At 39.7% G+C, this 27,999-nt stretch overlaps 1 protein-coding gene across 1 annotated transcript; it reads left to right on the forward strand.

The window, feature by feature from the left end:
- Positions 1-326: 326 nt before the first annotated feature.
- Positions 327-27,996, forward strand: LOC144631710 (RNA polymerase-associated protein CTR9 homolog). The gene is made up of 31 exons (XM_078490228.1): positions 327-383; positions 458-556; positions 1,057-1,120; positions 1,723-1,850; positions 7,422-7,469; positions 7,636-7,725; positions 8,214-8,241; positions 8,387-8,476; positions 8,793-8,853; positions 9,004-9,091; positions 9,510-9,617; positions 9,881-9,988; positions 11,728-11,847; positions 13,019-13,135; positions 13,554-13,643; positions 14,282-14,410; positions 17,350-17,533; positions 18,228-18,316; positions 19,043-19,316; positions 19,921-19,976; positions 20,092-20,184; positions 20,690-20,806; positions 21,516-21,661; positions 22,358-22,429; positions 22,559-22,694; positions 23,294-23,434; positions 24,238-24,359; positions 24,840-24,893; positions 25,232-25,384; positions 26,178-26,471; positions 27,131-27,996. Exons 1-31 carry the CDS (start codon positions 339-341, stop codon positions 27,153-27,155), a joined length of 3,369 nt encoding a protein of 1,122 aa, XP_078346354.1. The 5' UTR covers positions 327-338; the 3' UTR covers positions 27,156-27,996.
- Positions 27,997-27,999: the final 3 nt, after the last annotated feature.

Raw genomic sequence — 27,999 nt, forward strand, 5'->3', positions numbered from 1 at the left:
CTCTTCTCCGCAGAGGCCTCTTTCGTGTTTCGTACGGGCTGGGAAATGGAGCCGGGGAGAGGTGAAAAGTAAGCGCGCGGAGCCTGGAGAGAATCGAAACGAAACCGCACGGGGGACGCGCTCCCACTATTTTTCATTTTTCGTGTTTTTCGCCTTCCTCCCTCCGTGGTTTTCGCCTTCTCCCACTAAAGGAGCCTCTGCGAAGGAGAGAGATTGGAAAACTGTTTCTCCTCGGAGATTCGTCACCCGAAGCGCGAGAAAATCTGGGTACGAGATCGAACCTTTGGACATTTGGTGCTGTGTTACTTGACGCAACAGCCTCGGCGCTCGCATCCAAGATGGCGACTTCTATTGAGATTCCTCTTCGGGATACCGAGGATGAGGTACAGAATCCACGCGATTTCTTCACAAATGAATACTTTCCATTTGAATTTAAGAACTTCATCTCTTATTTTAGGTGATAGAACTTCAGTTTGACCAGTTACCGGAGGGAGATGAAGTACTGAGCATTTTACGACAGGAAAATGCACAACTACATATCTGGATCACGCTCGCGGTAAGCTGTGCAAATCATTGCCGTTTCTTCTAACTGTGTCCATAATTGAAAAGCTTTTACTTGTATTCCTGCCATAGGAGCTATTTCTTTGTTGATACTAAGAGTTTAAGCTGAAGATCTAGGTGTAAAAGCAACGGTAATGTTCCTCTGTATTCTGACACAAATACGCGGCGATCGAGTGCTGTTAGTCTCTCTTGCTTATAGAAACCCCCAAGTGTAGTGTAAGAGCTCGTTTAGAGTTTCGATCTAAGAAATATTCTGAGTAAGTAAAGACAAATCGATTAATTCATGCTTGCGCTTTTGAAATTGAATCGATTAGCTGCATAAATTAGGAATTGACAACATAACGCACGTGTTTACATTAGCTTACATGTGTAGTGGAAGCCTGTTGAAAACACAAACTTAAATGTTTGTGTGAGCTATGGCTTGGGATCACTTTAAAGATAAAGTGACAGTTTATCTTTTTTAAATTTATTGAAATGTAAGTTAACTTTCAACAGCTGCAGTATTACAAGCAGGGAAAAACTGATGATTTTGTCAAACTCCTGGAGGCTGGAAGAACAGGCAAGTCATAGAAGATAAAAAAGAGCAATTTTTAAATGAGCGTTGAAAGTGATTCACATTTGCTTCGGTTTTGCATAACTATGCTCAGCGATTGGTTTAAAAACTTGGGTGACTTTCTCAACCAATCAGAAGTACATGTTAAACCACAACCAATCATGACTAACTAACACACTTGTTCCTGTGGCTTCACACACTGCCTACATGAATTTGCTTCAAGTTTGATTGGTTCACTGGTTTAGTTTGTCTGTGTCTTTGGCGATTGGCCAAAGTGATAACTTTGGTTTTGGTTTTATGACACTCTTGAAATCGAAAATCACTCAAACATAATTATACATTGTATAAATTATTTATTACTGTGTTACAGTGTTTTATTGTCGTCAATGTCATCAGCATCATTGGCATCAAATGGCATTGTCATAGTCATGAAATTAATAATTGCTTGACTACATACCAGTATATGCATGTAAATGGATCCTATAAATGGATCAATCAATCAATCAATTAGACAGTTATAACGCAGAATGAGGTCGCCCTTCTTGTCTGACTAGACTGAGACAGAGGCTTAATATGTAATTTAATGTGTTTTTCTTATTTGTCTACAGATGCCAATCGCAACTATCGTGACAGTGAGAAGGGACAGATGGTATGCCTGGACACACTTGCTGCATTTTATGTCCAGCAAGCAAGAAAAGAGAGAAACAAGGAAACTAAAAAGGAGCTGTTTACAAAGGTACATAACAAATTTGGCAAAAACTGTATCAATACACAAAGTAGGGACAAATGAAGCCATGGTCATTTGTAGCTTTTTTAACTGGAGTCATAAGTTTGGTTTTGTTTCAATACAGTCAGCTCTCGTCTTGCGTACACCTCGCTATTACAGCCACCCCATTATTATGGACAGGAGTTGAGGTCTTGACTTGGTGAATAAGAATAATATTACTGAAAATAACTCTGGCTACTACAGACTTTCTCTTTTTACCGACACTAATAGTCCGGCAATATGGTGAAATGATTGTGCGATTTTTGTTAAAAGCACCAAATTTGGCACAGTATTCGACGAGCTGATCAATTTCAGATATAGGCCCATCCGCAATTCTGTCAGGGGGGACATCTTTTGAACCCAGGGAGTGGGGGTGGGTGGCATTTGAGCTTTATGGCAAAATGTACTGTATCCTTTGAGTAAGACGCACCAAATTTGGCACAGTGATAGTATTTGATGAGCTGATCGATTTCGGATATAGGGCCATCCGCAATTCTGTCAGGGGGGACATCTTTTGGACCCAGGGGGTGGGGGTGGGTGGCATTTGAGCTTTATGGCAAAATGTACTGTATCCTATGAGTAAGAAGCACCAAATTTGGCACAGTGATAGTATTTGATGAGCTGATCAATTTCAGATAAAGGCCCATCCACAATTCTGTCATGGGGGACATCTTTTGGACTCAGGGGGTGGGGTGGGCGACATTTGGGCTTTATGGCAAATTTACTTCATCCTTTCGGGCCATCCTTTCCAATATTTCGTTCGCATCGAACAGTTGACATTTTTTTTATATTAATATGTTTATAAACATTTCTAGTTTTCTAAGAAAGTAGCAAGTTTTCAATTTCTCTGGAAATGCGAAATCAAGGATATAATGACCATTTCTGATCGGCATCGAATAAAGGTTGAAAAATGACCTTGATTTTGAAGCGAATGATTTGAATTTCGGGACCTAGCCGATAACTCCACTCTACACAGCCGAAAAGTGTAGTCCTTTATCGGCTAAAATATGCAAAATCCCATGTAAGTTTTTAGTATTTCAAAAAATATGACCGTTTGTATCAGCACATGTGTGAGTAATAACGACGATATTAGCGGAAATGTCGTTATGCTTCGCAGGTAGTGCCTTTGCGCTTCTTCTGGGTGCTGAGGTTTACAGCTGGATAATTCAGGGAAGACTCGTGACGTTTCTTTCCCAAGAGTTGTAAGAGTTTTGTGTAATAATATATTAGTCCAGGCATTTTGTAATCAGACCTGCTACTAATTGCAACAGAAGCTTTCTCAACGTAAACTAGTTAGGAATGACCTATACAATAACATACTAAACGTCTCTAAAGATTCAAGCTTGGGAACACCTCCAAATACGATCAACGTCTAACTCGCTTTTTGCTGCAACATGAAAACGAGGCTATAAACAGGAAGTTGCTGTTTACGGCTGTTTTATTGGTATAAATCATGCCTTTTCTTTAAAATTAAGAACTTTTTCTTAATACAATGTTTCCTTGGCCTTAATCTTAAAATAAAGACCCATAAAAGAGCAATTTTTAAAATGCTAAGTTATTCGAAAGTTTACATTGGTCAAGACACGTTTATCACTTATCTTCAAGCTAGAGATAGAGTCATTCTTGAATTGTAATCTACACAGTCATGCTATTCAAGCAAGTCTTCCGAATCTTCACTTTCGTATTCCAGAGTGTCGGTAAAGTTAGTGCACGTGGACCCTTTGCACTGGCCGCAGGCTGGAGAGCACTGCATGCCATTCTTACGGCAGATGCACCCGTAAAAGCGAGCCTGGCGCAGGCGGAAGGTCCGTCGCACAGGAAACAATTGACAGCCAGTTGCTCATCCACTTCATAAACTTTAGGTAATTTCCTCTTTGTGCGGAAGTTTACACTGCAGGTCTGGTGGTAAACCGCGTCAACAGCAGGCAAATCATGCACATTTAGAAGCCTAGCTCTTATCGTGTCAGACCCCTCGTCCCCTCTCTCTGAACAAATTTTCAATATTGTGCCTTTCTTTTCAATTGTTGTAACCCTGAACGCTTCCCCCAGTCTTTTTCTCTTTTCCCCGAACTCAACTTTGGTACCACAAAAGAAACAGTCAGTTTTGAATGAGAAATATTGTTCTACTTGGCGAGTTAGAGAGCGACGATTACTAGTTGTTTCAGAAGTAAGAATTTTCTTGGCTCGCTTCAGTGATGTTACTTGGCAAACAATATTCTCGCCGGCAGTTCTGATGAACCTGCTGCACAGGAACCGTAGTGATAGAATCATTTCGCTCTGTGCTAGCCCGATTAATTCTCGCGCTTCCCTTTTCTCTAAGCGTTACGACCTCGCCTGCGCCGTCAAAGTTTTTTTTACAAATAACACACTTTTCTGTGTCATACATAGTTGAGTATCTTGTTTTCTGAAATTACAGGCAGATGGGAACGTGTAAAAGACAACAAGGCAACGATAGATGTATCAACAACGCTTTTTGCTCAAAACAAATCTCAATTCTAATAACAACTTTGTGGAAACGTCTAGGTTGATTGCGTAAATGTGACTTAAATTGGCTTTCTTGAGTTTTTGGTAACGTTTGGTTCTATTCTTGCCAAATTAAGTCTTCAGTGAAAATGAATTTTAGGCAAAATGTTTTGTGCTCAAAATGAATTTATTTTTCAGATAAATTTTCATTTTAGAAAAGTTTCCATTCCGATCTAGAGATTTCCAAGTTATGAGAAAAAGGTAACGCACGAAGCGCGAAGCGATAAATGGAATATCAGTTTTTGTGCACTGAGTTGAAACTCAATTTGGGATTCACTACACAGGCCACAATGATTTTTTTGAACTGCATAACCTTAGCACATAACATTCATGTTTATTTTAGCTTAAAAACTTCTTTTTTTATGTTTTAACTTTGCTAGCGGAAAACAAATTCCTATGCTAAATACCTCAAACAGATAAGCAACAGCGCAGACGCTTTCTACAAGCTTTGTGTCGATTTGTGTATTTTTATAGATTTAATCATCTTCTTAAAGCAATTATCTGATCTAATCTAATTGGACTTAACTATCAGGAAAACACACAAAAATCTTTCTTTCTCTGCTAGCCTATGCTGAACGTGGCATTAAACTCAAGCAACACAGCAGATAGTACAGGAGCCTCGTTTCCATGCTGCATTATACAGGGACGATACAGGGTTCTAAAAAACCCCGTTTTTAGTCACCTTCCCCTGCTCAGATTTTCAGAGACTTTTGATATGTTATAGAGGACATGTTCCTGGATCAAAAGCCGTTAAAAAACCTTCTGTTGCAATTAGTAACAGGTTGACCTATTTTATGCGATAAAATGCCTGGACTATATAGCAAAGAACTGTTTTCTTACTCTGAAGGCAATGCAATCCTATGATCTGAAGTATATAAATCAGAGATATTTGAGTCCATTGTTCTAATCACGAACTTGTTAAAGTTTTGGTTGTCATGATCACAGTCCGGTGCATACAGAAGTAGACTGGTGTCTTTCTTTTCATGACAACACAAGGATAGGTTTCGTACATATGTGGATGTTAACATCCATTTATGTAAGAAATTGGCTAAGCGCGCTGCACTTGTTTTGCCTCTTGCGGTTCTGTGCAGAAAGAAGAACTCTCGAAGGTTTCCTTTAATAACATATGATAACCTCGCATAGCCCATGTGAGTTTCTCTTTCGTTTGGATGGAGAGCGTCTCCGCACCTGGGATCAGAAACAGGGTAAGAATTCCCCGAAGGGTTGAACCTGATGTGAGACTACAAAGCAAGTGGGGTGAGATTTTTTGAAAGCAGTCTAACAAGATGGTGAGAGCTGATGGCGGAAACAGTGAATATGGGTGTCGTTGTGTTAGCTTGTGTTTTACATTAATTCCTCCATTTCATTTTTTGAAGAAACGTTGAATACCCGTTGAAGAAACGTTAAATACCCCTTTTACATTGCTGAAATTTTCAAACTCTTTGATTCCTATTTGATTCTTTTAGCCTAACGTACCCAATCATTTCACCAATTTGCTCAAAAATATTCATCCTTCTTCAGGGATCAAATAGTTCACCCTGGCTGGAAAAAAACCGGAATGGCTCATGAGCAAGGCTAATCTTATCAATGTGGTGCTCGTAACCAACAATTAAATGCACAATCAATTTACCGTTAGTTGACAACATACCTACCCCTGTATGCCCTCTGAGTTTCCCATAAACTATTTCAGATGAGCCCATTGATACTGAAATTGGTGATCACATTTAATGCTATAAACGAGCCAAAAATAGTGCTTTGACCACAAAGCTCAAAACTAGACCACCCCATCCGCTTGGGTAAAAAAGGCAACCCTGAAAGAAACCCAAATAGATCCAAAGATGAAATCAATCAGCCCGTTAATAACTATAATTCTGCCAAATTTAGTGCTTTAACCAAAATGGTTTAGTTATTTCACCATAAAGCTTACATGTTGCCCGCCCCAACCCCTGGGTTAAAAAGGTGCCCCCTGCCAGAATTTCATACAGGCCTATAACTGAAATCGATCAGCTCATCGAATGCTATCACTGTACCAAATTTGGTGCTTCTTACTCAAAGGATGCAGTAAATTTTGCCATAAAGCCCAAATGTTGCCACCCCGTACCCCCACCCCCTGGATCCAAAAGGTGCCCCCCTGACAGAATTGCGGATGGGCCTATATCTGAAATTGATCAGCTCATCAAATACTATCACTTTGCCAAATTTGGTGGTTGTTACTCAAAGGATGCAGTAAATTTTACCATAAAGCCCAAATGTTGCCACCCAGTACCCCCACCCCCTGGATCCAAAAGGTGGCCCCCCCTGGCAGAATTGTGGATGGACCTATATCTGAAATTGATCAGCTCATCAAATACTATCACTGTGCCAAATTTGGTGGTTGTTACTCAAAGGATGCAGTAAATTTTGCCATAAAGCCCAAATGTTGCCACCCGGTACCCCCACCCCCTGGATCCAAAAGGTGCCCCCCTGACAGAATTGTGGATGGGCCTATATCTGAAATTGATCAGCTCATCAAATACTATCACTGTGCTAAATTTGGTGGTTGTTACTCAAAGGATGCAGTACATTTTGCCATAAAGCTTAAACGCCACCCACCCCCACCCCCTGGGTCCAAAAGATGTCCCCCTGACAGAATTGCGGATGGGCCTATATCTGAAATTGATCAGCTCATCAAATACTATCACTGTGCTAAATTTGGTGCTTTTTACTCCAAGGATGCAGTAAATTTTGCCATAAAGCTTAAATGCCACCCACCCCCACCCCCTGGGTCCAAAATATGTCCCCCCTGACAGAATTCCGGATGGGCCTATATCTGAAATTGATCAGCTCATCAAATACTATCACTGTGCCAAATTTGGTGCTTTTAACAAAAATCGCACAATTCACCCAAATTTATGCACCATATTAATGGACTATGATGGTCCCGAAGGAGTCCAGCAGAGAGTGAGTTGACTGTAATAATATGTATTTGCATCTTTGTTCTTTTTGGCTAAGAAATGAATGTGCGTTGTTTCCTTTTAGTCAACATCACTGTATTCCACGGCAGACAAGATTATCATGTATGATCAGGTGGGTACTTTATATTTTCATGATCAAACACTAAAATTCAATCTTGGTATATTATTTTTGTAAGCTTATTTCTTCAACCTGCAGAGTTATGGGCTTTTTAAGGCTACAACAACTGCAGCCACCCATTCATTACTTGTTTATTTTTATTTAATTACTTTTTTTTCAGAATCACTTGCTTGGCAGGGCATACTTTTGTCTCCTTGAAGGAGATAAAATGGAACAAGCTGATGCACAGTTCAATTTTGTATTGGCTCAGGTATGAATGTTTAATAAATGCAATTAACACCGTTCATAGTCTGTCCTCTCATTGGAAAGTTTGTGAACACTTAACTCATTAATAAGTGAATTTAAAAAAGTGGGTAGAATCCTGATTTTTCAAACAGTCATTTTTTAACCTCCCAATAACCTGAACCAAAAGTTGTTTTACCTTCCCTAAGTTGAACATGTATTCCTCTCTCCCCCCCTCCCCCAATATCTCAAAAACCCGACTTCTTAAACCAGTCTGTTTCTTTTATGACTCCATATTTACTGTAAAATCCCAATTTCTTGAACCCATAATTTTTTGAATTCAATTTTTTTGTTATGTATAACCAACTTTTGTTTCCTTTGGAGGTGTGAGCAATCTGATTTTCCTTATTAATATTTATTTTATTAATTTTCATTTTTTTGGCTCGTGTTAACTTTATTTAATTTATGTTTAAAATTTTGGTTATGTAATTTTTTTTTATTTTGCATTCTCAACAGTCAGGGAACAACATCCCAGCTTTGCTAGGTAAGTATCCCAACTGTCTTGCTAAATTTGAATGTTTGATAACTGCATGGAAGATGTTGCTCAGACAATAATAATATAATAGTTGATTTTGTGATGATGGTTTCTAAATTCATCATAAACACGATGACTTTTCTGTTGGTTGTAGGAAAGGCCTGTATCTCATTTAACAAAAGGGATTATAAGGGCTCCCTGGCTTACTACAAGAAGGCTTTGAGAACAAATTCTAATTGTCCAGGTATGTCAATGATGAACTAGTCAAGACTTTCAAATACATGATTGTATGCACCATACATTATGGACGGTTTACACAAGTTAAAGTTTGGGAGAACCAGAAATGCTCTAGAAACAGATAATTTATATCCTTTTTTGTTAGTACATCATAATCCAAAAATATACAGGAAGTGACCACTTACTTTTTGTGATCTTCAAAATGTCGATTCTCCTAACAAATGAAGCTCATGCAAACACTATGCCAAAATCTCTATTTATCTTACACTTAACCTTGTTACATTTAATTATGTTAATGTGAACCACTTTCTGTTATTCCGCAGCCTCTGTCAGGTTAGGAATGGGTCACTGCTTTGTGAAGCTTGGGAAAATGGACAAAGCCAGGTAGTGAGTTTTTGGTGGTTTACAATGATGTCTCAGATTTAGACAGTTTTTTTTATACACCATCAGGAAGTGTTCTTGTTTCTTTTGTTTCTCTTGTTTTCTTATTGTTTATCATCATCATCATATCATCAATATTTTGTTTCACCACAGATTAGCTTTTGAGCGAGCCCTCAGCTTAGATCCACTGTGCACAGGGGCCATGACAGGTCTTGCTATCCTGGAACTGAATTCCAAAAAGGTCAGAATAAATGAATATGGTAATGTTATATCATAAAGATAGCTTATTGGTACCAAAAGCATAACATTGGATATGGTTTTCCTAGGAATGAAACATTGACTTAAGGTAGATCCCTGTTTAGGGCAGTTGAAGGTGGTTGGACCCAGCCACATTAATTTTACTTCCAATTGTTTTTCTGTAACTACATATGAACTCTTTAAGATGGACACCTCTCAAAGGCTGATATTGGACACAAAATTCTAGCGCCAGCATGGAGAGAAGGATCCTACCATAGTTGATAGGGGCATTAATTTTGTTAAAATGTTCATAAAGGTTACCATAGAAATTAGGGAAGCTTTTCAGAGAGAGGGACTTTTATTATATAGCTCTGACAGCATATTGTGCTAAGCCTTACAATATTGTATACTTTTGTTGATAGGTGGACTCCATTAAGATAGGTGTCCAGTTGCTATCAAGAGCATATGCCTTGGATAACTCCAACCCAATGGTTCTTAATCATCTGGCAAACCATTTCTTTTTCAAAAAGGTAAGACCTGTTCCAAACTGTGTACAGTCAACTCTCTCTTAACAGACACCTCTATAAGACGGACACCTCTTTAAGACGGACACCTGGTGTTGGTCCCGTCCCCGCCGTTTTTTCAGTTATTTTACTGTAACTAAACTCCCTATAAGACGGACACCTCTCTAAGACGGACAGTTAAAGCCGGTCCCAACGGTGTCCGTTTTAGAGAGAGTTGACTGTACAGTGTTCTTGTGTTGTGACTGATGCCATTGACATCTCTCTTGCAGGAGTACAACAAGGTTCAGCACTTGGCCCTTCATGCCTTCCACGGCACGGAAGTTGAAGCGATGCAGGCAGAAAGCTGCTATCAGATGGCCAGAGCCTTTCATGTTCAGGTACATATATACTCACATACTTACATTCTTTCTTGTGATCAGGATCAGAATTCTCGTACTGTTTGTTCATCTGGAACACTGTGTAAAGGTTAAGTGAGGCCCTGCCAGGGGGGTTCCCGTGTCGGTTGTCTAAATTTAAATATGTGCCATGTCGCTGTTTTATCGCTCTTCATGTCACTGTCGGTAATTAAATTGAAGGAAAATTGCCTGTCCTTGTCGGAATTTAAGTTTTTTCCATAAGGGTTGTCGTTTGTCGCAATTTTATTAGTATGCTGTCGCTACTTTTTGGGCCATGTCGCTTGTCGGAATTTACCCTGGCAGGGCCTCTTAAGTCTGCATTCAAGCCTAATGACTCATCAGGCCGGAGCTTATCCTGGTTTCTGTAACATGAAGAAACAAGCCGGTAATTTTTCATTCCCCCAGGATGGGATGCTAGTCCATCCCAGGGTTATCCCCCAGCATTTATACACCTGGGTGAAGAGAAGCACTATGAGAGTAAAGTGTCTTGCCCCAGAACACAACGCAATGCCCTGGCTAGGCTTGAACCAAGACTGCCCAATCCAACAACAACAACAACAACAACAACAACAACAACAACAACTTATTTGCACCATATACATTCAATTAATATTAACAATACAATAATAAAAAAATAAAGTAAAGTGCATGGCTGCTCAGAATAACCACGATTGGCTAACAAGATTGGGCAGCCATACTTAGTTTTTATTACAATAATTTATAAAAAGGTCAGGTATACTTAACATTTACATAGCAAACTACACAACACACAAACACACAAAAACAAAACTAAGTAGGCTTAAAGAAAAATTAATGGAAAAAAAAAGATGGAAAATGAAGTATACGGACAGGTTAACTAGCAGAGTTAAATCTAGAGTTAAAAATATGAAAGGTTCAGTTAATGGCTTGTAATAATGCTTAATTTATACTTTTTCTCAAATTGTTTAAAGTGCTACTATGATCAAATTTTTGATCTTCATATTTTTACATTGTCGTGAACAATTAGACTTTCTTACTCACCTTGCCAAATTTTAATCCATTACGAACATCAGAAGTCGTTGTATTATAACATTTATTCCAGAGAATTTACGGCCGCCATTAATCAAGCTTGTTCCAAGGCTTGGTTGCGAATAGGGAGAAAATGACGTCAAAGGCTAAAATACCTCACGGGTTGAAATTAGAATAACAATCAGCATAGAAAATTGCACGAAAAACAAGCCCAAAATTTTGTTGCTTTTCGCGTGATTTTCAATACATATTGTTATTATAATTTCAACCCGTGAGGTATTTTAGCCTTTGACGTCATTTTCTCCCTATTTGCAACCAAGCCTTGGAACAAGGTTGTTTAATGGCGGCCATAAAATATCGGAAATAAACGTTAAAACAAAACGACTTCTGATGTTCGTAATGGATTGAAAATTTGCAAGGTGAGTAAGAAAGTCTTATTGTACACGAAAATGTAAAAATATGGAAATCGAAAATTTGATCGTAGTAGCACTTTAAGTGACAGAAGCTTAATGTCATCACTGATAGCAATCCAGAGTGTTGTGTGTTAATTATTAGGCCACTGTACAATGGTACCTCTCAACAATCTGCCTAGCAATTGGTTATACATGTTTATGTGTGTAATTCTTAAATCCAGTTTTGGACCACCAGAACCTGATGTTTGGCATTAATTTTAATAATAATATTAATTTGCTCGTCTGTTTTCCATGTTATAGAATGATTTCGACCAGGCTTTCCAATATTACTATCAAGCGACACAGTTTGCTTCACCAAACTTTATTCTTCCTCACTTTGGACTTGGACAAATGTACATAGCAAGAGGTGACACAAACAATGTAAGTTAACCATTTTTTATGGATCCCCCATTTGATGGTTTTGTACAGTGCACCATAGATTATGTTCTTGTCCTGTTATAGCAGTCATGTAATTAATGTGAGGATGGTGGTTTAAGTCTGTTCTAATACTTAAGGTTGAAAAGACCTAAGGGGTCATCAATGCAGGTGCTTACATTTAACTCCAGTCTATAAAGCAGAAAGGACATAGGATTATTAGTTTCTTTAAAAGATGTCATTTGGTTCGTTGCACAAAATATGCTTCTTTTCATTAACAGCTCCTTAAAACCTGAACTGCACTCCCCTCCTGGGGTTTCTAAAACAATCACAGGTCCACTGCCAGCTATCTGCTTTTGTATACCCAGCATGTTTTATGAGGTCCAAACAGACGTAAAAATTTTCGTGCTTTTGTGCAAATTGTTACTGTCATCCTTTTGTAAATAAGCACATGCTTTTCAGAAGTAGCAGCTGTTAAAACAAATGGAGTAGAATGCAGTTCAGGCTTTAAGCAGAGAAACATTGTATGATGATGCAAATAACTACGGAAAAGAAAGCTACCTAGCAGTGAGATGGGGTACTATCCTACACTAGGATCAGCTAACTTTTAGTCACCTTAAAAAAAGGTAAAGGTAAAGTCTGCTTCGCGCCTAGTGGCCCATACAGGCCGGAGCTTATCCCGGTTTCCGTAGCATTAAGCGACAGAGAGTATTACTACTCCCCCCTGGATGGGATGCTAGTCCATCGCAGGGTTACCCCCCAGCAGTAAATTCGCCGGTACCCATTTATACACCTGGGTGGAGAGAGGCACTGTGAGAGTAAAGTGTCTTGCCCAAGAACACAACGCAGCGTGCCGGCCAGGCCTCGAACCCGGGCCGTTCAACTCGGAGGCGAGCGCGCTAACCATTAGGCCACCACACCTCCCACTTTTAGTCACCTTGTCCTAGCACTTTTCTTGTAGCCTCTATACACCTGGATGGAGGTAAAGAGACTCTGTGAGAGTAAAGAGTCTTCCTCAAAAATACAACACAAGATCACTGACCAGGGCTTTTGTCTGGACCTCATGAGTGCAACACACTGCCACAGAGCTGCCATGCCTCCCACTAATAAATCAGTTGTTAAACAGAAAACTTCTTTATCATAACTCTTGTTAATATCCTGTACATTTGATTGACAGGCTGCCCAATGTTTTGAAAAAGTTCTTAAGGCCACACCTGGAAATTACGAGACACTTAAAATCTTGGGCTCCCTGTACAGCACATCAACAGATCTGGACAAGAGGGAGACAGCCAAGGTGAACTGTTTGGTGAAATTTATGAGCATTCAACAACTGGGTATAATTCATATCTCACTCTACAGCTGGCAGTTGGGTCTTTACAAGAAAGACTGATACATAAACAGAATATTAATTATTTTACTGCATGTTTATTTGACTAACAATATGAAGTGACTCGGAGCATTTCTACTCCCCTTGCATGGGATGCTAGTCCATTGTAGGGTTAACCCCAACACTTGTTCCCAAATACCAATTTATACACCTGAACAAAGGGGGGCACTGTAAAAGTGGTGTCTTCCCAAGAACCTGAACTGCTAAACTCAGAGTACGTATACTAACCATTAGGCCATTATGCCTTGCACATCAGAGTGCTGTGCTTCAACTCTAAATGACTATGTATCCTCTTGAATTTACATGTAATGTACTACACTTGCAGAATCATCTTAAGAAGGTAACAGAGCAGTACCCAGATGATGTAGAAGCCTGGATCGAGTTGGCAGGAATCTTAGAACAAACTGATGTGCAGGTCAGTTTAAACATTAGATGTAGACACTCACAGAAAGGTGATCTTTGTCTGCCGTGAAGGAGAGGAGATAAGATGAGAGATGAATGATTTGGGGGACAGTATGTGAGCTTTTGTATAGTAACTTAGGTCGTGGAGGTTAGAGCAGTTTTCAGTTAAGTATCATAAAACCAAAGCCAAGGAAATCACTCTGGCTGATTACAGTCAACTCTCTCTAAAATAGACACTGTTAGGACCGGCTCCAACTGTCCTTCTTAGAGAGGTGTCCATCTTATAGGGAGTTTAGATACAGTAAAATGACTGAAAAACGGCAGGGAAGAGACCAACACCAGGTGTCCGTCTTAAAAAGGTGTCTGACTTATAGAGGTATCCGTTAAGAGAGAGGTCACTGTACAAAAGACAAAGACAATCCATTTACCGTCGAAACTCAAGGCAAATACATGTGACTGGCACGAAGCGCAGGGAAGGTGCTGCAAGATTCGTAAACCAATCAATAAGCACAGCAATGCAAAACCAAAGCAAATGCGAACTACATTTGACCCTAATGAAAAACTGCTCTAATCTACATGCAATTTTCTAGTAATTACAAATACATGTAAATGCGCACATCGCTAAAACTGTTTATCATCATTTATCGTCAGGCTGCCTTGCAAGCATATGGAACAGCTTCCCGCCTTCTGAAGGAGAAAGTGAAGGCTGATGTACCACCTGAGATTCTGAACAATGTTGGAGCACTACATTTTAGATTGGGAAATTTGAACGAAGCAAAGGTGAGCTAAGGCGTACACTACATGTACGTTCCTGGTACTTCCTGATAATTGACTTGAGATATCCAGTTATATAATTGTCTACATGTACATTTTCGTAAACCACCATCATGTTTTGATGTTGTTTGTTTTTTTAGAAGGATATTAAACATTTTTTTGGTCAGGTTTATCCTTTAGTTTCTTATTCAATACAAATTTGTCACGAGAAGCTGAAAGGAAACGGACTCCGTTTTTGTGCCTAGGGCCTAGGCCGCCTAGCCCCTAGGCAATATGTGATCGAACCACTTTGTGATGGAAGATATTCTTGTTAACAATAGAATTGTCAATCGATCCAATCAGAACAGAGCATTTCGTCATTGCGTCAGCGATACGTCGACCCGTTCTCGTTCGATCTGGTAAAACTTGTAGAGGTGTATTGCTGTATTCTTCGAAAGGTGCTGTATTTTCGTTGAAGATAATTTCAGTTCGGGAAAAAGAAAGACGAAGGTTCGTGGAAGATCACCGCGAAATTCCTCTCAACTACTCATGAAGATTGGGGATAAGATGGTTACGTACACTGCTTTCAACGATGCTATTCAGAGCTTCTTAACCAATATCAAGTGTGACACCGCCGTAATCGTGGACTTTGTGCGGATTCTGAACACTTTACAAAGCAAAATGGTAATGTACAGTGTTGCTTCGAATTTTGATGGAATTTTTGGAAGAATCGGTTATTAAAAGCCGCCGCGAGCAGCCAAAATTCAAAACATTTGCTTGTGTAGCGGAATCTCACGTCTTTCAAGTTTTCGCTATTTTGTCGGTTTTAAATACATTCCTTATCTTGATATGAATGAAAATAAATCTGAAACAGAATTTCTTTCAAGTTTCTTTGATTTTTCTATATCTCTTAAACTTAAAAGTTCGAAATTTTAGGCAACATATATAAACTTATTAATAAGATTTAAGACAAAAGTTATAGCCGATAAGCATCTTTACGGCGAGCCGTACGTCTTGTGTTATTTACTTTCAGGTAAGCCGCTTTTTGTTTTGAATTGAGAATTATTACAGTACTTCAAAAAGGAAATTGAGTTTTTTTTTATTGAAGGTTAAATGGAAGCAATTGAAAGTATCGTGAGTCGAGTTCAAGGGACGATTTTAAGCCAATTTTACGCTGCTTCACGCTGCTCAAACACACTGCTGTGTTTCGTAAATAATTTCATCTCGAATTACCTGATGAGTTACTGACTTTCTCCATCAAGGCCACAAAAGTCAGAAATTAACACTATTCGCGGTCAGAATGTCATTTTTAATAGGGTACATAAATAGATTGCATTCGCCATGTTGAATTTAATAAAATCGCGAAGTTTCGGGAGAACTGATTCAAATTCGATAAAATACAGCAATTCATTTTGAGATATTTGTAGGTGAAGAAATTTTGTTAACTGAGGGTGGGTGCGCTAAAAGTTTTGAGTTTTTTGTACCACGGTCTTCTGATCGTTTCTGTCACTGCTTTAAAATATCTTTATACCACTACCAGCATCCTCACGCAGTCTTCGACTGCCTGTTATTGTTACATGTACCATAGTTTTTATGTGCCTTGATTCACTGTTGTTTCGGCAGCATTAATTTACTTTGTTTGGTTACTGTTATTTTTGTTGTGTTCTTTAAGAAACATTCCTGTTATGATCATAATTTCTCAGTATCATACTCGTATTTTATTATTTTTATTGCCTAATTCTCAGTTTTTGCCATCAAAGACGTACATTATTTCAGCAGCATGTACTTATTTCATGCTGTTCCTGTCATTCTGTTCTGTTCTCGACTACATTTACATATACCATTGCTGTTATATGATCATTTATTTCATAAATAATCATTCGTTACCATTATACTAGGTTTATCATTCTTATTGCCTAATAAAGATATGGCACAACGTTGGGAAACAGTCTACTTTATTGAAATATTTGTTATTACAAATTACATATAATCATTACACTCAGTTCCACACTCCAGATACTTTAAGCTGACTGAGCAATTTTGTAGGATTGTTTAGGTAACAACCAAGGGCAATCATTAACCAATCATTTGTTATGCTTCTTAACCAAGCAATCCTGTACACGAACAAATATCCGCGCATATTTTAAAGCAAATTAGAGGTACGAGGGAGACTTCCAATTTCTACAATCACAAGTGGCTTTCAGCCCTAGGCACACGTACGCATTGCGGACCTATTTTTCTGTTATGTCTTCACCCCCCAGGGGGGGGGGGGGTACTCCGGTATCAAAGTGACGGGGATGATCGAATGGAGGCAAAACTCAGGACCCAAAAAAATCCCTTAGTCTCCCGACATTACCCAAAAAAATCCCTGGACCAAAAAAAAGCCCAAAAAAATCCCTAGTCAAATTACCCCTAAATTGCCAAGGCCGCGCCAAGGCACTTTAGTTTGATTTTAATACCCTAAAAAATCCCCTATTTAAATCAAGTCACCCAAAAAAATACCTGCCAAATTCTCCTACCCAAAAAAATCCCGCAATCGAAAATTTCGACCCCCAAAAAATCCTTTGCACATCCCCGTCACTTGGATCCCGGAGTACCCCCCTGGGCTTCACCCCGTAGGTAGATGTCTGCGTTTGAGCCTAGTGGCCCATGAGGCTGGAGCTACTAGGATTATTTCTACTTCCCCCTGAAGGGGATGCTAGTCCATTAAAGGGTTACTTCCCAGTGCTCATTAATTCACTGATACCCATCTATACACCTAGATGGAAAGAAGCACTGAGAGAGTAGTGTCTTGCCTAAAAACACAGTGCAGTGCCCCGGCCAGGGCTTGAACCAGGGCCGCTCTCGATCCAGAGTCCAGCGCACAAACCATAAGGTCACTGTGCGTCCCTGTCTAAACGTGTAGCTAGCTGTTAATGCTACAGGTTTTAAGCCGTTTGGTGAGGCAACACTTTTGTCATTTGCAGAGATTCTATGAGTCATCTCTTTCGCGGTGCAAACAAGAGAGCCAAGCTGATGAGAGTTACTACAATGCAATCTCTGTAACTACAACATACAACTTGTCCCGCCTGCATGAGGCTTTGTGTGAGTTTGACAAAGCAGAGGCACTGTATAAGAACATCCTCAGAGAACATCCGAACTACGTGGACTGTAAGTATGGCAATTCTAAAGCAGATTACGAGATTGGCCTTTTTTTTGTAGATATAAACCCAATGGCTACACAGTGGTCAAACGTACTGCTCGAGCAGTTCCCGCTAAAACGACCGCTTGTTAACGTCTTAAATTTCTTTCACGGCAAAAGATAAGACAGATACTTAAAGCCTGGTTTTCACTAGCGACGCAAGCACAAGCGCACGCACAAGCGCGATCACGCAAAAAGGACAAATTTTAATCCTTGTGCTTGTGCTTGCTGCAAGCACAAGCACAAGGATTAAGATGCAATGCGCTTATGCTTTTGCTTGAGTCGAAGCCGTTTTCACGGAGAAGTAAGAGCTGTTATCCTTGCGCTTGTGGTTAAGTCGCTAGTGAAAACCAGGCTTAAAAGTTAAGGATTACAATCCGCATATGCATAAAGACTTTAATAATTGTTTTCCATCTTTTTTGTTAGCTTATAATTTGGTTGATCACTGCTATTTTTTTCATGGCGTTTTCTTACAAGCGTCTTGCACATTTTCGCCTTAAACTCTACATATCCGATACACAAGCGTAAGCACGTGGGCATTCACGGGGAATGGAGAGCAGCTAAGAAAAGAAGCAATAAAAAAGCGTTGCTTACACCAATACTAGTTTTAAGAATAAAAGTGTTAGGCTGAACAATTCAATTTTTCACTTTCCCTGTTGTCAGGCTATCTTAGGTTGGGTTGCATGGCACGTGACAGAGGACAAATCTACGAAGCTTCTGATTGGTTCAAAGAGGCACTGCAAATTAATCAGGTGAACGCAAACTACTGACACCTTACTTGTAAATAATATTCGTATTTATAGAATAAGTGGCTGTGTAAGGCAAAGTAGCAAACTTAAATCAGAGGCGAGAGTTTGTAAGTGTGATAAAACACAGATGCAAGTTCTGTATATGGCGATGTATCAACTGTGTAGATGCATAGAGTCTGGTTTTGTATATTTTGAGGCTAAAATAAGAAAAGACAATAGGCCATTACGCGCGACGAACGTCTGCTTCAATTTAGAGCGATTTTCACTTGAGTGTCGAAAGTAATTTGCGTTTGTTTTGGTTTTGCATTACTACGCTTAGTGATTGGTTTGAAAATCGCACGCAACTTTCTCTACCAATCAAAAACCAAAACCAATCGCGCACCTTTCCCCGCGTTTTGTGCCGGCTACACGTATTTGCTTCGAGATTTGATTGGTTTTCTGGATTGTCAGTGTCCTTTGTTATTGGCTAGAATGATTACTTTGGTTTCGGTTTTAAGAAATTCAATTGAAAACCGCTCTAACTAACTACTTCAACTGAAAAGTGTTTTATCACTTGCCTGCCAATACATTACAAAATAACGGTTAATCAAATTTTCTTCTTTATTTGGACGTTTCAATTCTCCCATCAAGTTTACAGCTCATATCTGATAAAGAGTGAAATGGCTTTTTCCTGAAGATTTTATATCCCCTTTGGAAAATCTCTAAATTGTTTGTTTTTCATTAAAACAGGACCACCCAGATGCCTGGTCCCTCATCGGTAACCTTCATCTGGCCAAGCAGGAGTGGGGCCCTGGTCAAAAGAAGTTTGAGCGTATCTTAAAGCAGCCATCGACAGCTAACGATGCATACTCCTTACTAGCACTGGGGAATGTATGGCTTCAGACCTTACACACTCCAACACGGGATAAGGCTAAGGAAAAGAGACATCAGGACAGAGCTTTAGCTTTGTATAAACAAGTGTTAAGATACGATCCGAGAAATCTTTATGCAGCTAATGGCATTGGTGAGTTATCTGTCTATTTTATTAACCTACTAAAAACGAGGTTTCCGACCATTTCCCGAAGATTTCTGAAGATTTTCAAAATGCTGTCCGAAGGTCATACGAATGTTTCCGAACATTTTCCGAAAATTTCCGAAGATTATAGAAGATTTCCAATGAAGATCCGAAGATGTTGCAACATAATTATATCGATAAACTTTGGCTCATTCACCATTGAAACATGGCAAACTTGTCAGCATGTGAATGGTAATATCAAACACACGTAAAAAATTATCGTGATTTTACACGCGTCGAGATACTGTTTTTCTTGGTGGTCAAAATTCCAATAAACCACCCCAGTTTATATAATAATGAAAGTTTGAGTTCAGTAGAAACCCGCTTTTTGTCAGTAGTGTAGCAGATCTCGTAAGCTTAATTTTACTGACCAGTCCTCTAGTGTAGCAGTTGCTATTGTTTTTTGGGCTAGAGGCATTGTTCCTGTTGTTTGTTCTATTGTTCTCTCGAAGGGTAGCTAGCTATTCATGTGTGGCCTTGCAAGAGCTGCTACCCGATCCCGCTTATGACCACTCCGATAGCCTCATAAAGAAAATGTTTTATTCATTTCCAGGTTGTATTCTCGCACATAAGAACTTTCTGAGGGAAGCACGCGATGTGTTTTCTCAGGTAATGTGTATCATATTAATTCTACGATACAAATACTCAGTTCATTTTATCTGACGAAATGACATTGCACACACGCGCTAAAAACTTCACACTTTTATTTCATTACGTATTGCAGGTTAGAGAAGCAACCGCTGACATCCCAGACGTGTGGCTCAATCTGGCACATATTTATGTTGAGCAGAAGCAATACGTGGCTGCTATTCAGATGGTAAGAATGTGTTCTTATTGATTTGACCGGTGCTTTAAAGGGACTATGCCAGGGATTTTAACAGATGTTTGAACAGCCCAAATTTATATTTGTGTCGTAGAAAACTTAAAAATAATGGTCCATTTCTTTATTTACAATTGAGCACTATTTTAGAGCAATAAAACTGTTTAAAAGCGCGTTTGGCTGCGGATGGCTCGGATGAAAATGGATTGAAATTTGAAAACGTTGGCCAACGTTTTCAAGTTGTTTCCGCGCGCCTTCCAAAAAATTGATATTTATAGCCGAAGTTTAATTTCTATTATTTCTTCCGTTTAATGACAAAGATAATATTTTTCATGAGTAAAGTTGCCTACCACTTTTTTCAGAACAGTTCAGACAAAAAAAAACTGCGAAATCCCCGTGACATAGTCCCTCCCTTTAAGGAAGAGAACAGGGATACGATGCGTTACTGCTAGTCAGATGGTAAAGTATGTGAAGAAGTAACATGATGTGTATTTGCTTGCAGTACGAGAATTGTCTACGGAAGTTCTTCAAACATCATAATGTTGAGGTGTTGCTGTACCTGGCTCGTGCATACTTCAAAGCTGGAAAAATGAAGGAATGTAAACAAGTATTGCTCAAGGTGTGTTCTTCGTTCCTTCTGATTACATTTGTAATTTCTTTTTGAGTAAGGCCCTGTCCACACTGACCCGGGTAAATTTGTAAACGGAGAAATTAAAAAAACTCCACGTAAAAATTAATGTTTTCCGTCCACATTAACCCGGGTAAATTTGAAAACGATACGCTTCTTTGGTGAGCGTTTTTGAAAAGCTCCGTTTTCGGTGACCGAAAACGCCAGTTCAGTGTGGACGGTTGGGCTAACCGGAGAAAAAAAGATGCGTGTGGTACTATTTAATTATGTTGTACAAGGCGGTTTCAACTTTGTTGATGAAACCCTAGTGTGTGTATGGCCATTCAAATGAAAGCTATTAAACAGTACTTCCATGTGGTACCGTTTATAACTCTGTACAAAGTGGTTCTATAAACGTTTAAGTTTGTGATTGAAATCCAACTATTTGACCATTCGGATGAAAGCTATTGAGCAGTACTTTCAAACGGCACTTTTAATTACGCTGTTCCATGTGTGACCATTCAAATGAAAGCTATTGAGCAGTTCTTTCATGTGGTACTGTTTGTTATGCTGTACAAGATGGATCTAACTTTTTAGTCTATGGATGAAACCCTTGTGTGTGACCTGTCAAAAAAAGCTATTGAGCATTATTTCACGTGGAACTGCCAAAAGAATTTTTTTGTTACTTAAGCGTACACTAATTTTGTTTATTCATTAACAGGCTCGTCATGTTTCTCCTAACGACACCATTCTGTTGTTCAACATTTCACTGGTGCAGCAGCGCTTAGCGACAGCCATTTTGAAAGCTGAGAAGAGTCCTCTTAAGGTTGTACTTGGTGCAGTTAGAGAACTGGAGCAGGCGCAAAGGTAAATGAGAACTACCTTAAAGTTCATGTTATCTTTAACGTTTTTTAACGCAATAGGAAATTCAGCGGCTTACAGGAAATTAGTATTACTTAAGTTGGCGATTCAAGTTGGCACGGATCCTATTGTGGGATGAAAGGCCTCTGATAAGCCATCTTCTATATTTAGCTAAGAGAGGCGCGGTGGACTCCAGATCGAACGGTCCGGGTTCGAGCCCTGGCCGGGATCGCTGTTTTGTGTTCTCGGGCAAGACATTTTACTCTCATAGTGCCCTTCTTCACGCAGGTGTATAAATGGGTACCGGCGAAATAATGCTGGGGGTACCCTGCGATGGACTATAATCCCATCCAGGAGGGAGTAGAAATACTCCTAGCCGCTTTTAATTGCTATCGAAACAGGGATAAGCTCCGACAGTATGGGCCACTTGGCTCGAGGCTTCCCTCTCATATTTAGCTAAAGTGCGACAACCTTGATAATTTTCACACTGAGGTGAAAGTGCTCATTTCGAATTGAAGTGAGATTATTCATCAGTGCGTGGTTATTAAAGAAAAAATATTTTGAATGTGTGATTTGCGGTTTTCTTCTTTACATTAATATCTTGCCATATCCTTATCCTTGTCGGAATAGTAGATTTAATATCTAAGAGTTTACAGAAGGACGGTGCATTTCGCTGTAATTCATGAAACTATTTTATTTCAGAAATTTCACGTGGTTAAGTCAAAATGGAGATCGTCTGAAGTTTGACTTGAGCTGGGCAGCAACTGAGGCCAGGTAATTCACGATGACTTATTTTTTCTGAATTAGGACTTTTGTTTCCCCGTTCGTATGAAAACAGACATCTCACAGGCACACCAGTGTACATGTATTACGAACTAACAAGCGTATTCCGTGCATGCACAGGCACACCAGTGATTTGCTCAGCCAGGCTCAGTACCATGTGGCACGTGCTCGGAAAGTTGACGAAGAAGAGCAGGAAGTGCGGCGAAAACAGGAAGCGGAAAAAGAAGCGCTTAGGAAGAAAAAAGAGGAAGAGGAGGTAAAATCAATGGAAGTGTTATTTCACCTCACATTTCGATACATTAAAAATGTTCGGGTTGTAGCCAGGCATGTTAAAAAATTCGAATTAATAAGTTGACACTGGCTAAAAATATTGTTTTTGGACGTTTCGGCCACTACTGTTGTCTTCTTCAGCAAGATAAAAATGCAAATGTTCAACGGCGTCTTGTTAAAATATTGTAACGAATGTGTGATAAAAACTAAATGAACTTTCCGAGTGCATTCGATACATTGTTTAGCATGTTAAAGGTTAAGTCTGCATTCGAGCCCAGTGGCCCATCAGGCTGGAGTTTATCCCGGTTTCCGTAGCATGAAGCGGCTAGGAATATTTCTACTGCCCCCTTGATGGGATGCTAGTCCATTGCAGAGTTACCCCCAGCAGTAAATTCGCCGGTACCCATTTATACACCTGGGTGGAGAGAGGCACTGTGAGTGTGAGAGAAAAGTGTCCTGCCCAAGAACACAACGCAGCACCCTGGCCAGAACATCGAACTTCCAAAGTAGAAGTGTTTGGCAGGCAAAAATTTATATTGCCATCGTTTTTTGCATGTTTTAAAGTGTTCTTGCAAATTCCTACAGAGAATGAGAAGAGAACAACGTGAACAACAGGAGAAAGAACTCCTTGAGAAACGTCAACAGTTCAAGGAAGCCACCAAAAACCTGCTGGTGTTTGCACCTGATGAACAAGCTCCTAAGGAAAAGGCTTCAAAGGGAAGAAAGGTAACGTCTTAATTGTTTTCTCTGACGTTTCTTTATTGGCCATTGCAAAAACGCCTAGCCTGTGTACAGCCGTCCCACTCATAACTTTTTTGCTGGTTTTCCAGACTTTTCAGTCAATCAAACGTCTATTTAATGCCGCTCACCTAACTTTCAGACATTTTCAACCAATGAAAAAGCAACCTACCGCACGTGCAACTTTTTGACATTTTTTGCTGGGTTTCTAGGCTTCTCAGCCAATCAAAGAACCAGCAACCGCACGTGCAACTTTTTGACATTTTTTTTTGGTTTTCCAAAGTTCTCAGCCAATCAAATAACCAACCCTCCGCACGTGCAACTTTTTGACATCTCATCTTTTTGTTGGTTTTTCAGACTTCTCAGCCAATCAAAGAGCCAACAACCGCACGTGCAACTTTTTGAGATCTTTATCTTGGCTTTCCAAACTTAACCGATAAAAATCAACAACCCTTACCCGCAACCTATCGACGTGTGGCTACATTGATGTCTTCGTTTCCCAGAGTACATGTAACTTGGTTTTCATTGGCCAAGCAATGCTAAAACAACAACATAAAAAATGTAAAGTGTGCTAAATTGAAACAAGTAAATCTGTGCCAATAAAAGTTTGGTTGCCTTGGATACCTTTTGTGGCGCGAATTTGGTCGTAGAAATGTTGTGAATTTTTGGCTTCTGTTAATTTGTCTTATGATTTTTCTTTGCTGTCCCTGCCTGCCAAAAATCTAATTTCCTAGCAATCTTGTCACATTCTCTTAGAATCTGCCTTCTTGTTGTGTTTCGTGTTTGTCCAGAAAAAGACAGGGGACGATTTTGTGGCGAGTAACGACGAAGAAAGTGAAGATGAAGGCGAAGTAGGTGTCGATGAAGAAGGAAACGAAATAAAGAAACCGAAAGTCAAGAAGGAGAAAAAACGGTGGGTACTGCATAGAGTAGTCAGTGTGGATTTCTAGTAGCTGTCGTAAAGCTTTGCTTCAAGTAGTCAGTCACGTAACCAAACAAATTTATTAGTTTCTAAAGATATTGGCGTGCTGTGTCGGCGGGCATGTAAAACACTTAGTTGATGATTCAACTTGAAGTTGCTAACGGTAAATTAACCACCATTGATAGCGAATTTGAAAGATGATGTTTCGAGCGTTAACCCTTCGCGGAGTAAATAGAGGATTGTAGTTTGTGTATGTGTTACATACTGTAGCCAGCCAGGTTATCGTTAAAACAAAACCAATCAAAACTTAAACGAAAACGTCCGCCGAATGACCGACCGACTGACCGACCGACCGACCGACTGAATTGGCTTAAGGATGTTTCAGACTTTTGTTTAAATGAATATCAAATCAACTGAGAGTTCATGTACGTGTAGTCTCATAAAATATGTTGCGCTTTTGCGCTATTGCAGGCGAAGAAAACGAATCAGAGATGAAGGAGACGAAAACGCACCGAAGAAAAAGAGGTTTGTGATGTACTGCGTTTACAATCCGTTTCAATTTTATTCAGTCGTTTGAATTCAAAACTCGCACTCTTCTGTCTGTAGCATCCAAGCACTTCGTGTGGGCGTTTCTATCGATTCAGACCACAATGAAGAGGTTCACTCAACTTTAAGACCAGTTTGTATGTCCCAGAATAGCCCAAATTTGCGTGACCTAGCGTGACTGAATTACTTAAAATTGCTTGACCTAAGCACTGGTCCGCAAGAAGATTAAAAAACTCCAAGAAAACCTTTGAATTGAATACTGTTTCTTAGGCTCTTTAATGTGCATTAGCAGCAATTTCTGACTGTTCTTTCTACAGAAGCCGTAAGCCGAAAAGTGAACCGAAAGAGAAGAAAACTGGGGACGAAAGATTGGGAGCCAAGCAAAGACGGAAGATCAAGTCCAAGGCGTTTGTGTCCTCGTCTGAAGATTCATCAGATTCTGACACAGAGAAGCTCAAGATTGCTGATGTGTGAGTACATACCACAGCTTCTCTTGCTCCGCAGTATTTACAACAATTCCTTTACAAGTTTACAAAGGAACTTAGTTTGCCGAAAGCTCCATTTCCACTAGACTACTGGTAGTCTGTCTTTTCTGTTAGGGTCCGAGGAGCGCGCGGTTATATCAGGAACGCGAGCAAACTGCTTGAACTGGCGGATGGTTGAGAAGGGGCTTGGGGCGAGACAAGTTCCTTGATCGCGCGCGCACTCTTGTCTCGCCCCAATCCTTCCTCGCGCTTCTTAAATCCTCGCCGAACCTCGCACTCCCTAACCAAATTTCGAGAGAAAAACTGACTGCAAGCAGTCTAGATTTCTGCCGCTCTCTCGAGTCTTGGTGTTCCTGCACAGCGACTGGCAGTCGAGCCTAAGGTTACTGTTCATAACTTCAGATATCATGATTTACTTGGTCAATGCTGAAGTGTAGCTTAGTGCCGATTGCCAATAAATTTACCAGCTGAAAAAGTGTGGACTAAGCCGTCAGTAACGTTTAATATGCACAATTCTATAACTAGTAATAGGACATAGTTATCGTGGAAAATACTTAGCTAGACGGCTAGTTTTACCAGTAATATTAGGTCGAAAGCATACACTTGTCCTCGTTTTTAGTAAATTTAAAAAAAAAAAGATTCCAAGAAAGCTGTACCTGGGGAGATGGTTTGCTAGCGGGTGTAGTCGTAGTTTGCATGAATGTTTATCTCTCACGGACTAAGTGAGCTTCCCCTGATAACAAATTAACCGTAAGGGTTGATTTGGTTTTGTTTTTAGTGGAAGTGATGAAGATATCAGTGACAAATCTGAGGCAGAGAAAAGCGACAAGGAGGAAAACGTGAAAGAAGAAGAAGAAGAAGAAGAAGAAGAAGAAGACAAAGATGACAGTAGCCTGAGCGAGACAGAAGAGAAACCACAGACGGGCAAGAAAAGAATTCTGTCGAGTGACGAAGATGATGATAGCCTTGATGAAAATATTGAGGATGACGATGAAGAAAACCCCGGCGACGAAGAACAACCATCAACGAGTAAAGGCACGCCGAAGAAGAAAAGCAGAAAACTTGTTAGCTCGTAAGTATAAACCTTCGATGAGATGCATAAGCTATTTCTCTCTCTCTGCAGATTTTTCTGCATTGTAAAGTGGCCACGGTGGCCTAATGGTTAGCGCCCTAACTTTTTACTTGCGTTTGTGTGCGTGAAAAAATTTAGAGACAGTGTATGAACGACTTACGTACACGTTTACGCAAGACGTTCATAAATTGTCTCTACATTTTTTACTCGCGTAAAAAATACGCGCCAGTGGAAATTCAGCATTAGACGGATTACGAAGCGAGTGGTTGGGGTCATTGTGTTTTCTTGCTGACAGGACTTTATTGAAGTGTCCTTGGATTATTGGGCAAGGCAATTTACTGTCACAGTTCCTCTCACAACCCACACTCCTTTTTCAATCTTGATCGGCCATTTAGAACACTCGTACTAAGACGTCTTTGGTTCTAAATCCAGGAGAGTAGGGGGTACCAGCGAATAGTTGGTGAAAACTTTACAATATGCCGGGTGTAACCTACGATAGACTAGCATGCCATCCAAGGGGGAGTAGCTATACCCCTAATCGCTTTATCTTACAGAAAGGGGAGTTAACGTCCTCCGATCCCTATGATTTAGGTCTTTACCTTTTGATATAATTTACAATCAATGTTTAATGTGACTTTCTGAACTACGTTTCTTTTTAGGTCCGAATCAGAAGATGATGACTAAAAGAAGAGCTACCAAGACCAGCGCATTCATTTTCACATGGAACTCTTTAGATGGAATAATAAATGTTTACATTGGCGATTCCTAAAATTTAAATACGGGCATAACAAAAACTACAATGTGCGATGCGCGGTAGACACCCCACCTCCCCCATATACAGTAGTCAACGATACAATCATCTGTTCATTTATAGTCATCGATAAAATTTGTAAAGTGCGTGCAAGACTGTATGCTTAGTTGCGCTTTAGGAAAAGTATGTTTACCGTGATAGGGTAGGGTACGTTACGTGAGTTTAATGGCTAATTGTTAAGCTCCAAACCCTTCTCGTAGATATTAGTCAAGAGTTATCCCGGTCCGTAATCAAATCCCGAGGGATAACATACATGAAATTTTACGGCATATTTATTTCGTCCATGTACCGTTTGCGAAGCAAAAGCCGTTTCTTAACAAATTTCAATAGCAATTCTAATTAAAAGTCATGAGTGCTACGGACGTGACGTCAGCTTGACGTCACAAGTAAACGTCACGTTGCTTGGCAACGCCTGTGATTCAATACGGCAGGCTCAGTCACTCAGACAGGAAATGGCTTGGAAAAGAATACCTTACTGTTTAGAAAGAATTTCTTGGAAAGAAATACTAGACTGCTTGTATAAGTTAGAATACTATACAGTTAGGTTAGCAATATTTTTTTTAATCCATGCTGTTTAAGTAATGACTGCTCTTCCAATCACTGAATTCCTCCTGGTCCTTCTTGCTAAAAAGAACCCTTTTGACATATTGTGATAGAATGTATGTATATATTTCCACAGTGGAAGTCTGTAATAAATGTTTTTCTTCACTTGTACTT

The sequence above is a fragment of the Oculina patagonica genome, chromosome 12 (genome assembly GCF_052425735.1).
Source record: "Oculina patagonica isolate OP01 chromosome 12, crgOcupat, whole genome shotgun sequence".
Taxonomy (NCBI): Eukaryota; Metazoa; Cnidaria; class Anthozoa; order Scleractinia; family Oculinidae; genus Oculina; species Oculina patagonica.

Coding starts and splice junctions, on each gene's coding strand:
- LOC144631710 (XM_078490228.1), top strand. CDS start 339: ATGGCGACTTCTATTGAGATTCCTCTTCGGGATACCGAGGATGAG. Junction 13,136..13,553: donor ACAAGAGGGAGACAGCCAAG/GTGAACTGTTTG, acceptor CTACACTTGCAG/AATCATCTTAAGAAGGTAAC. Junction 25,385..26,177: donor AAGCTCAAGATTGCTGATGT/GTGAGTACATAC, acceptor TTTTGTTTTTAG/TGGAAGTGATGAAGATATCA.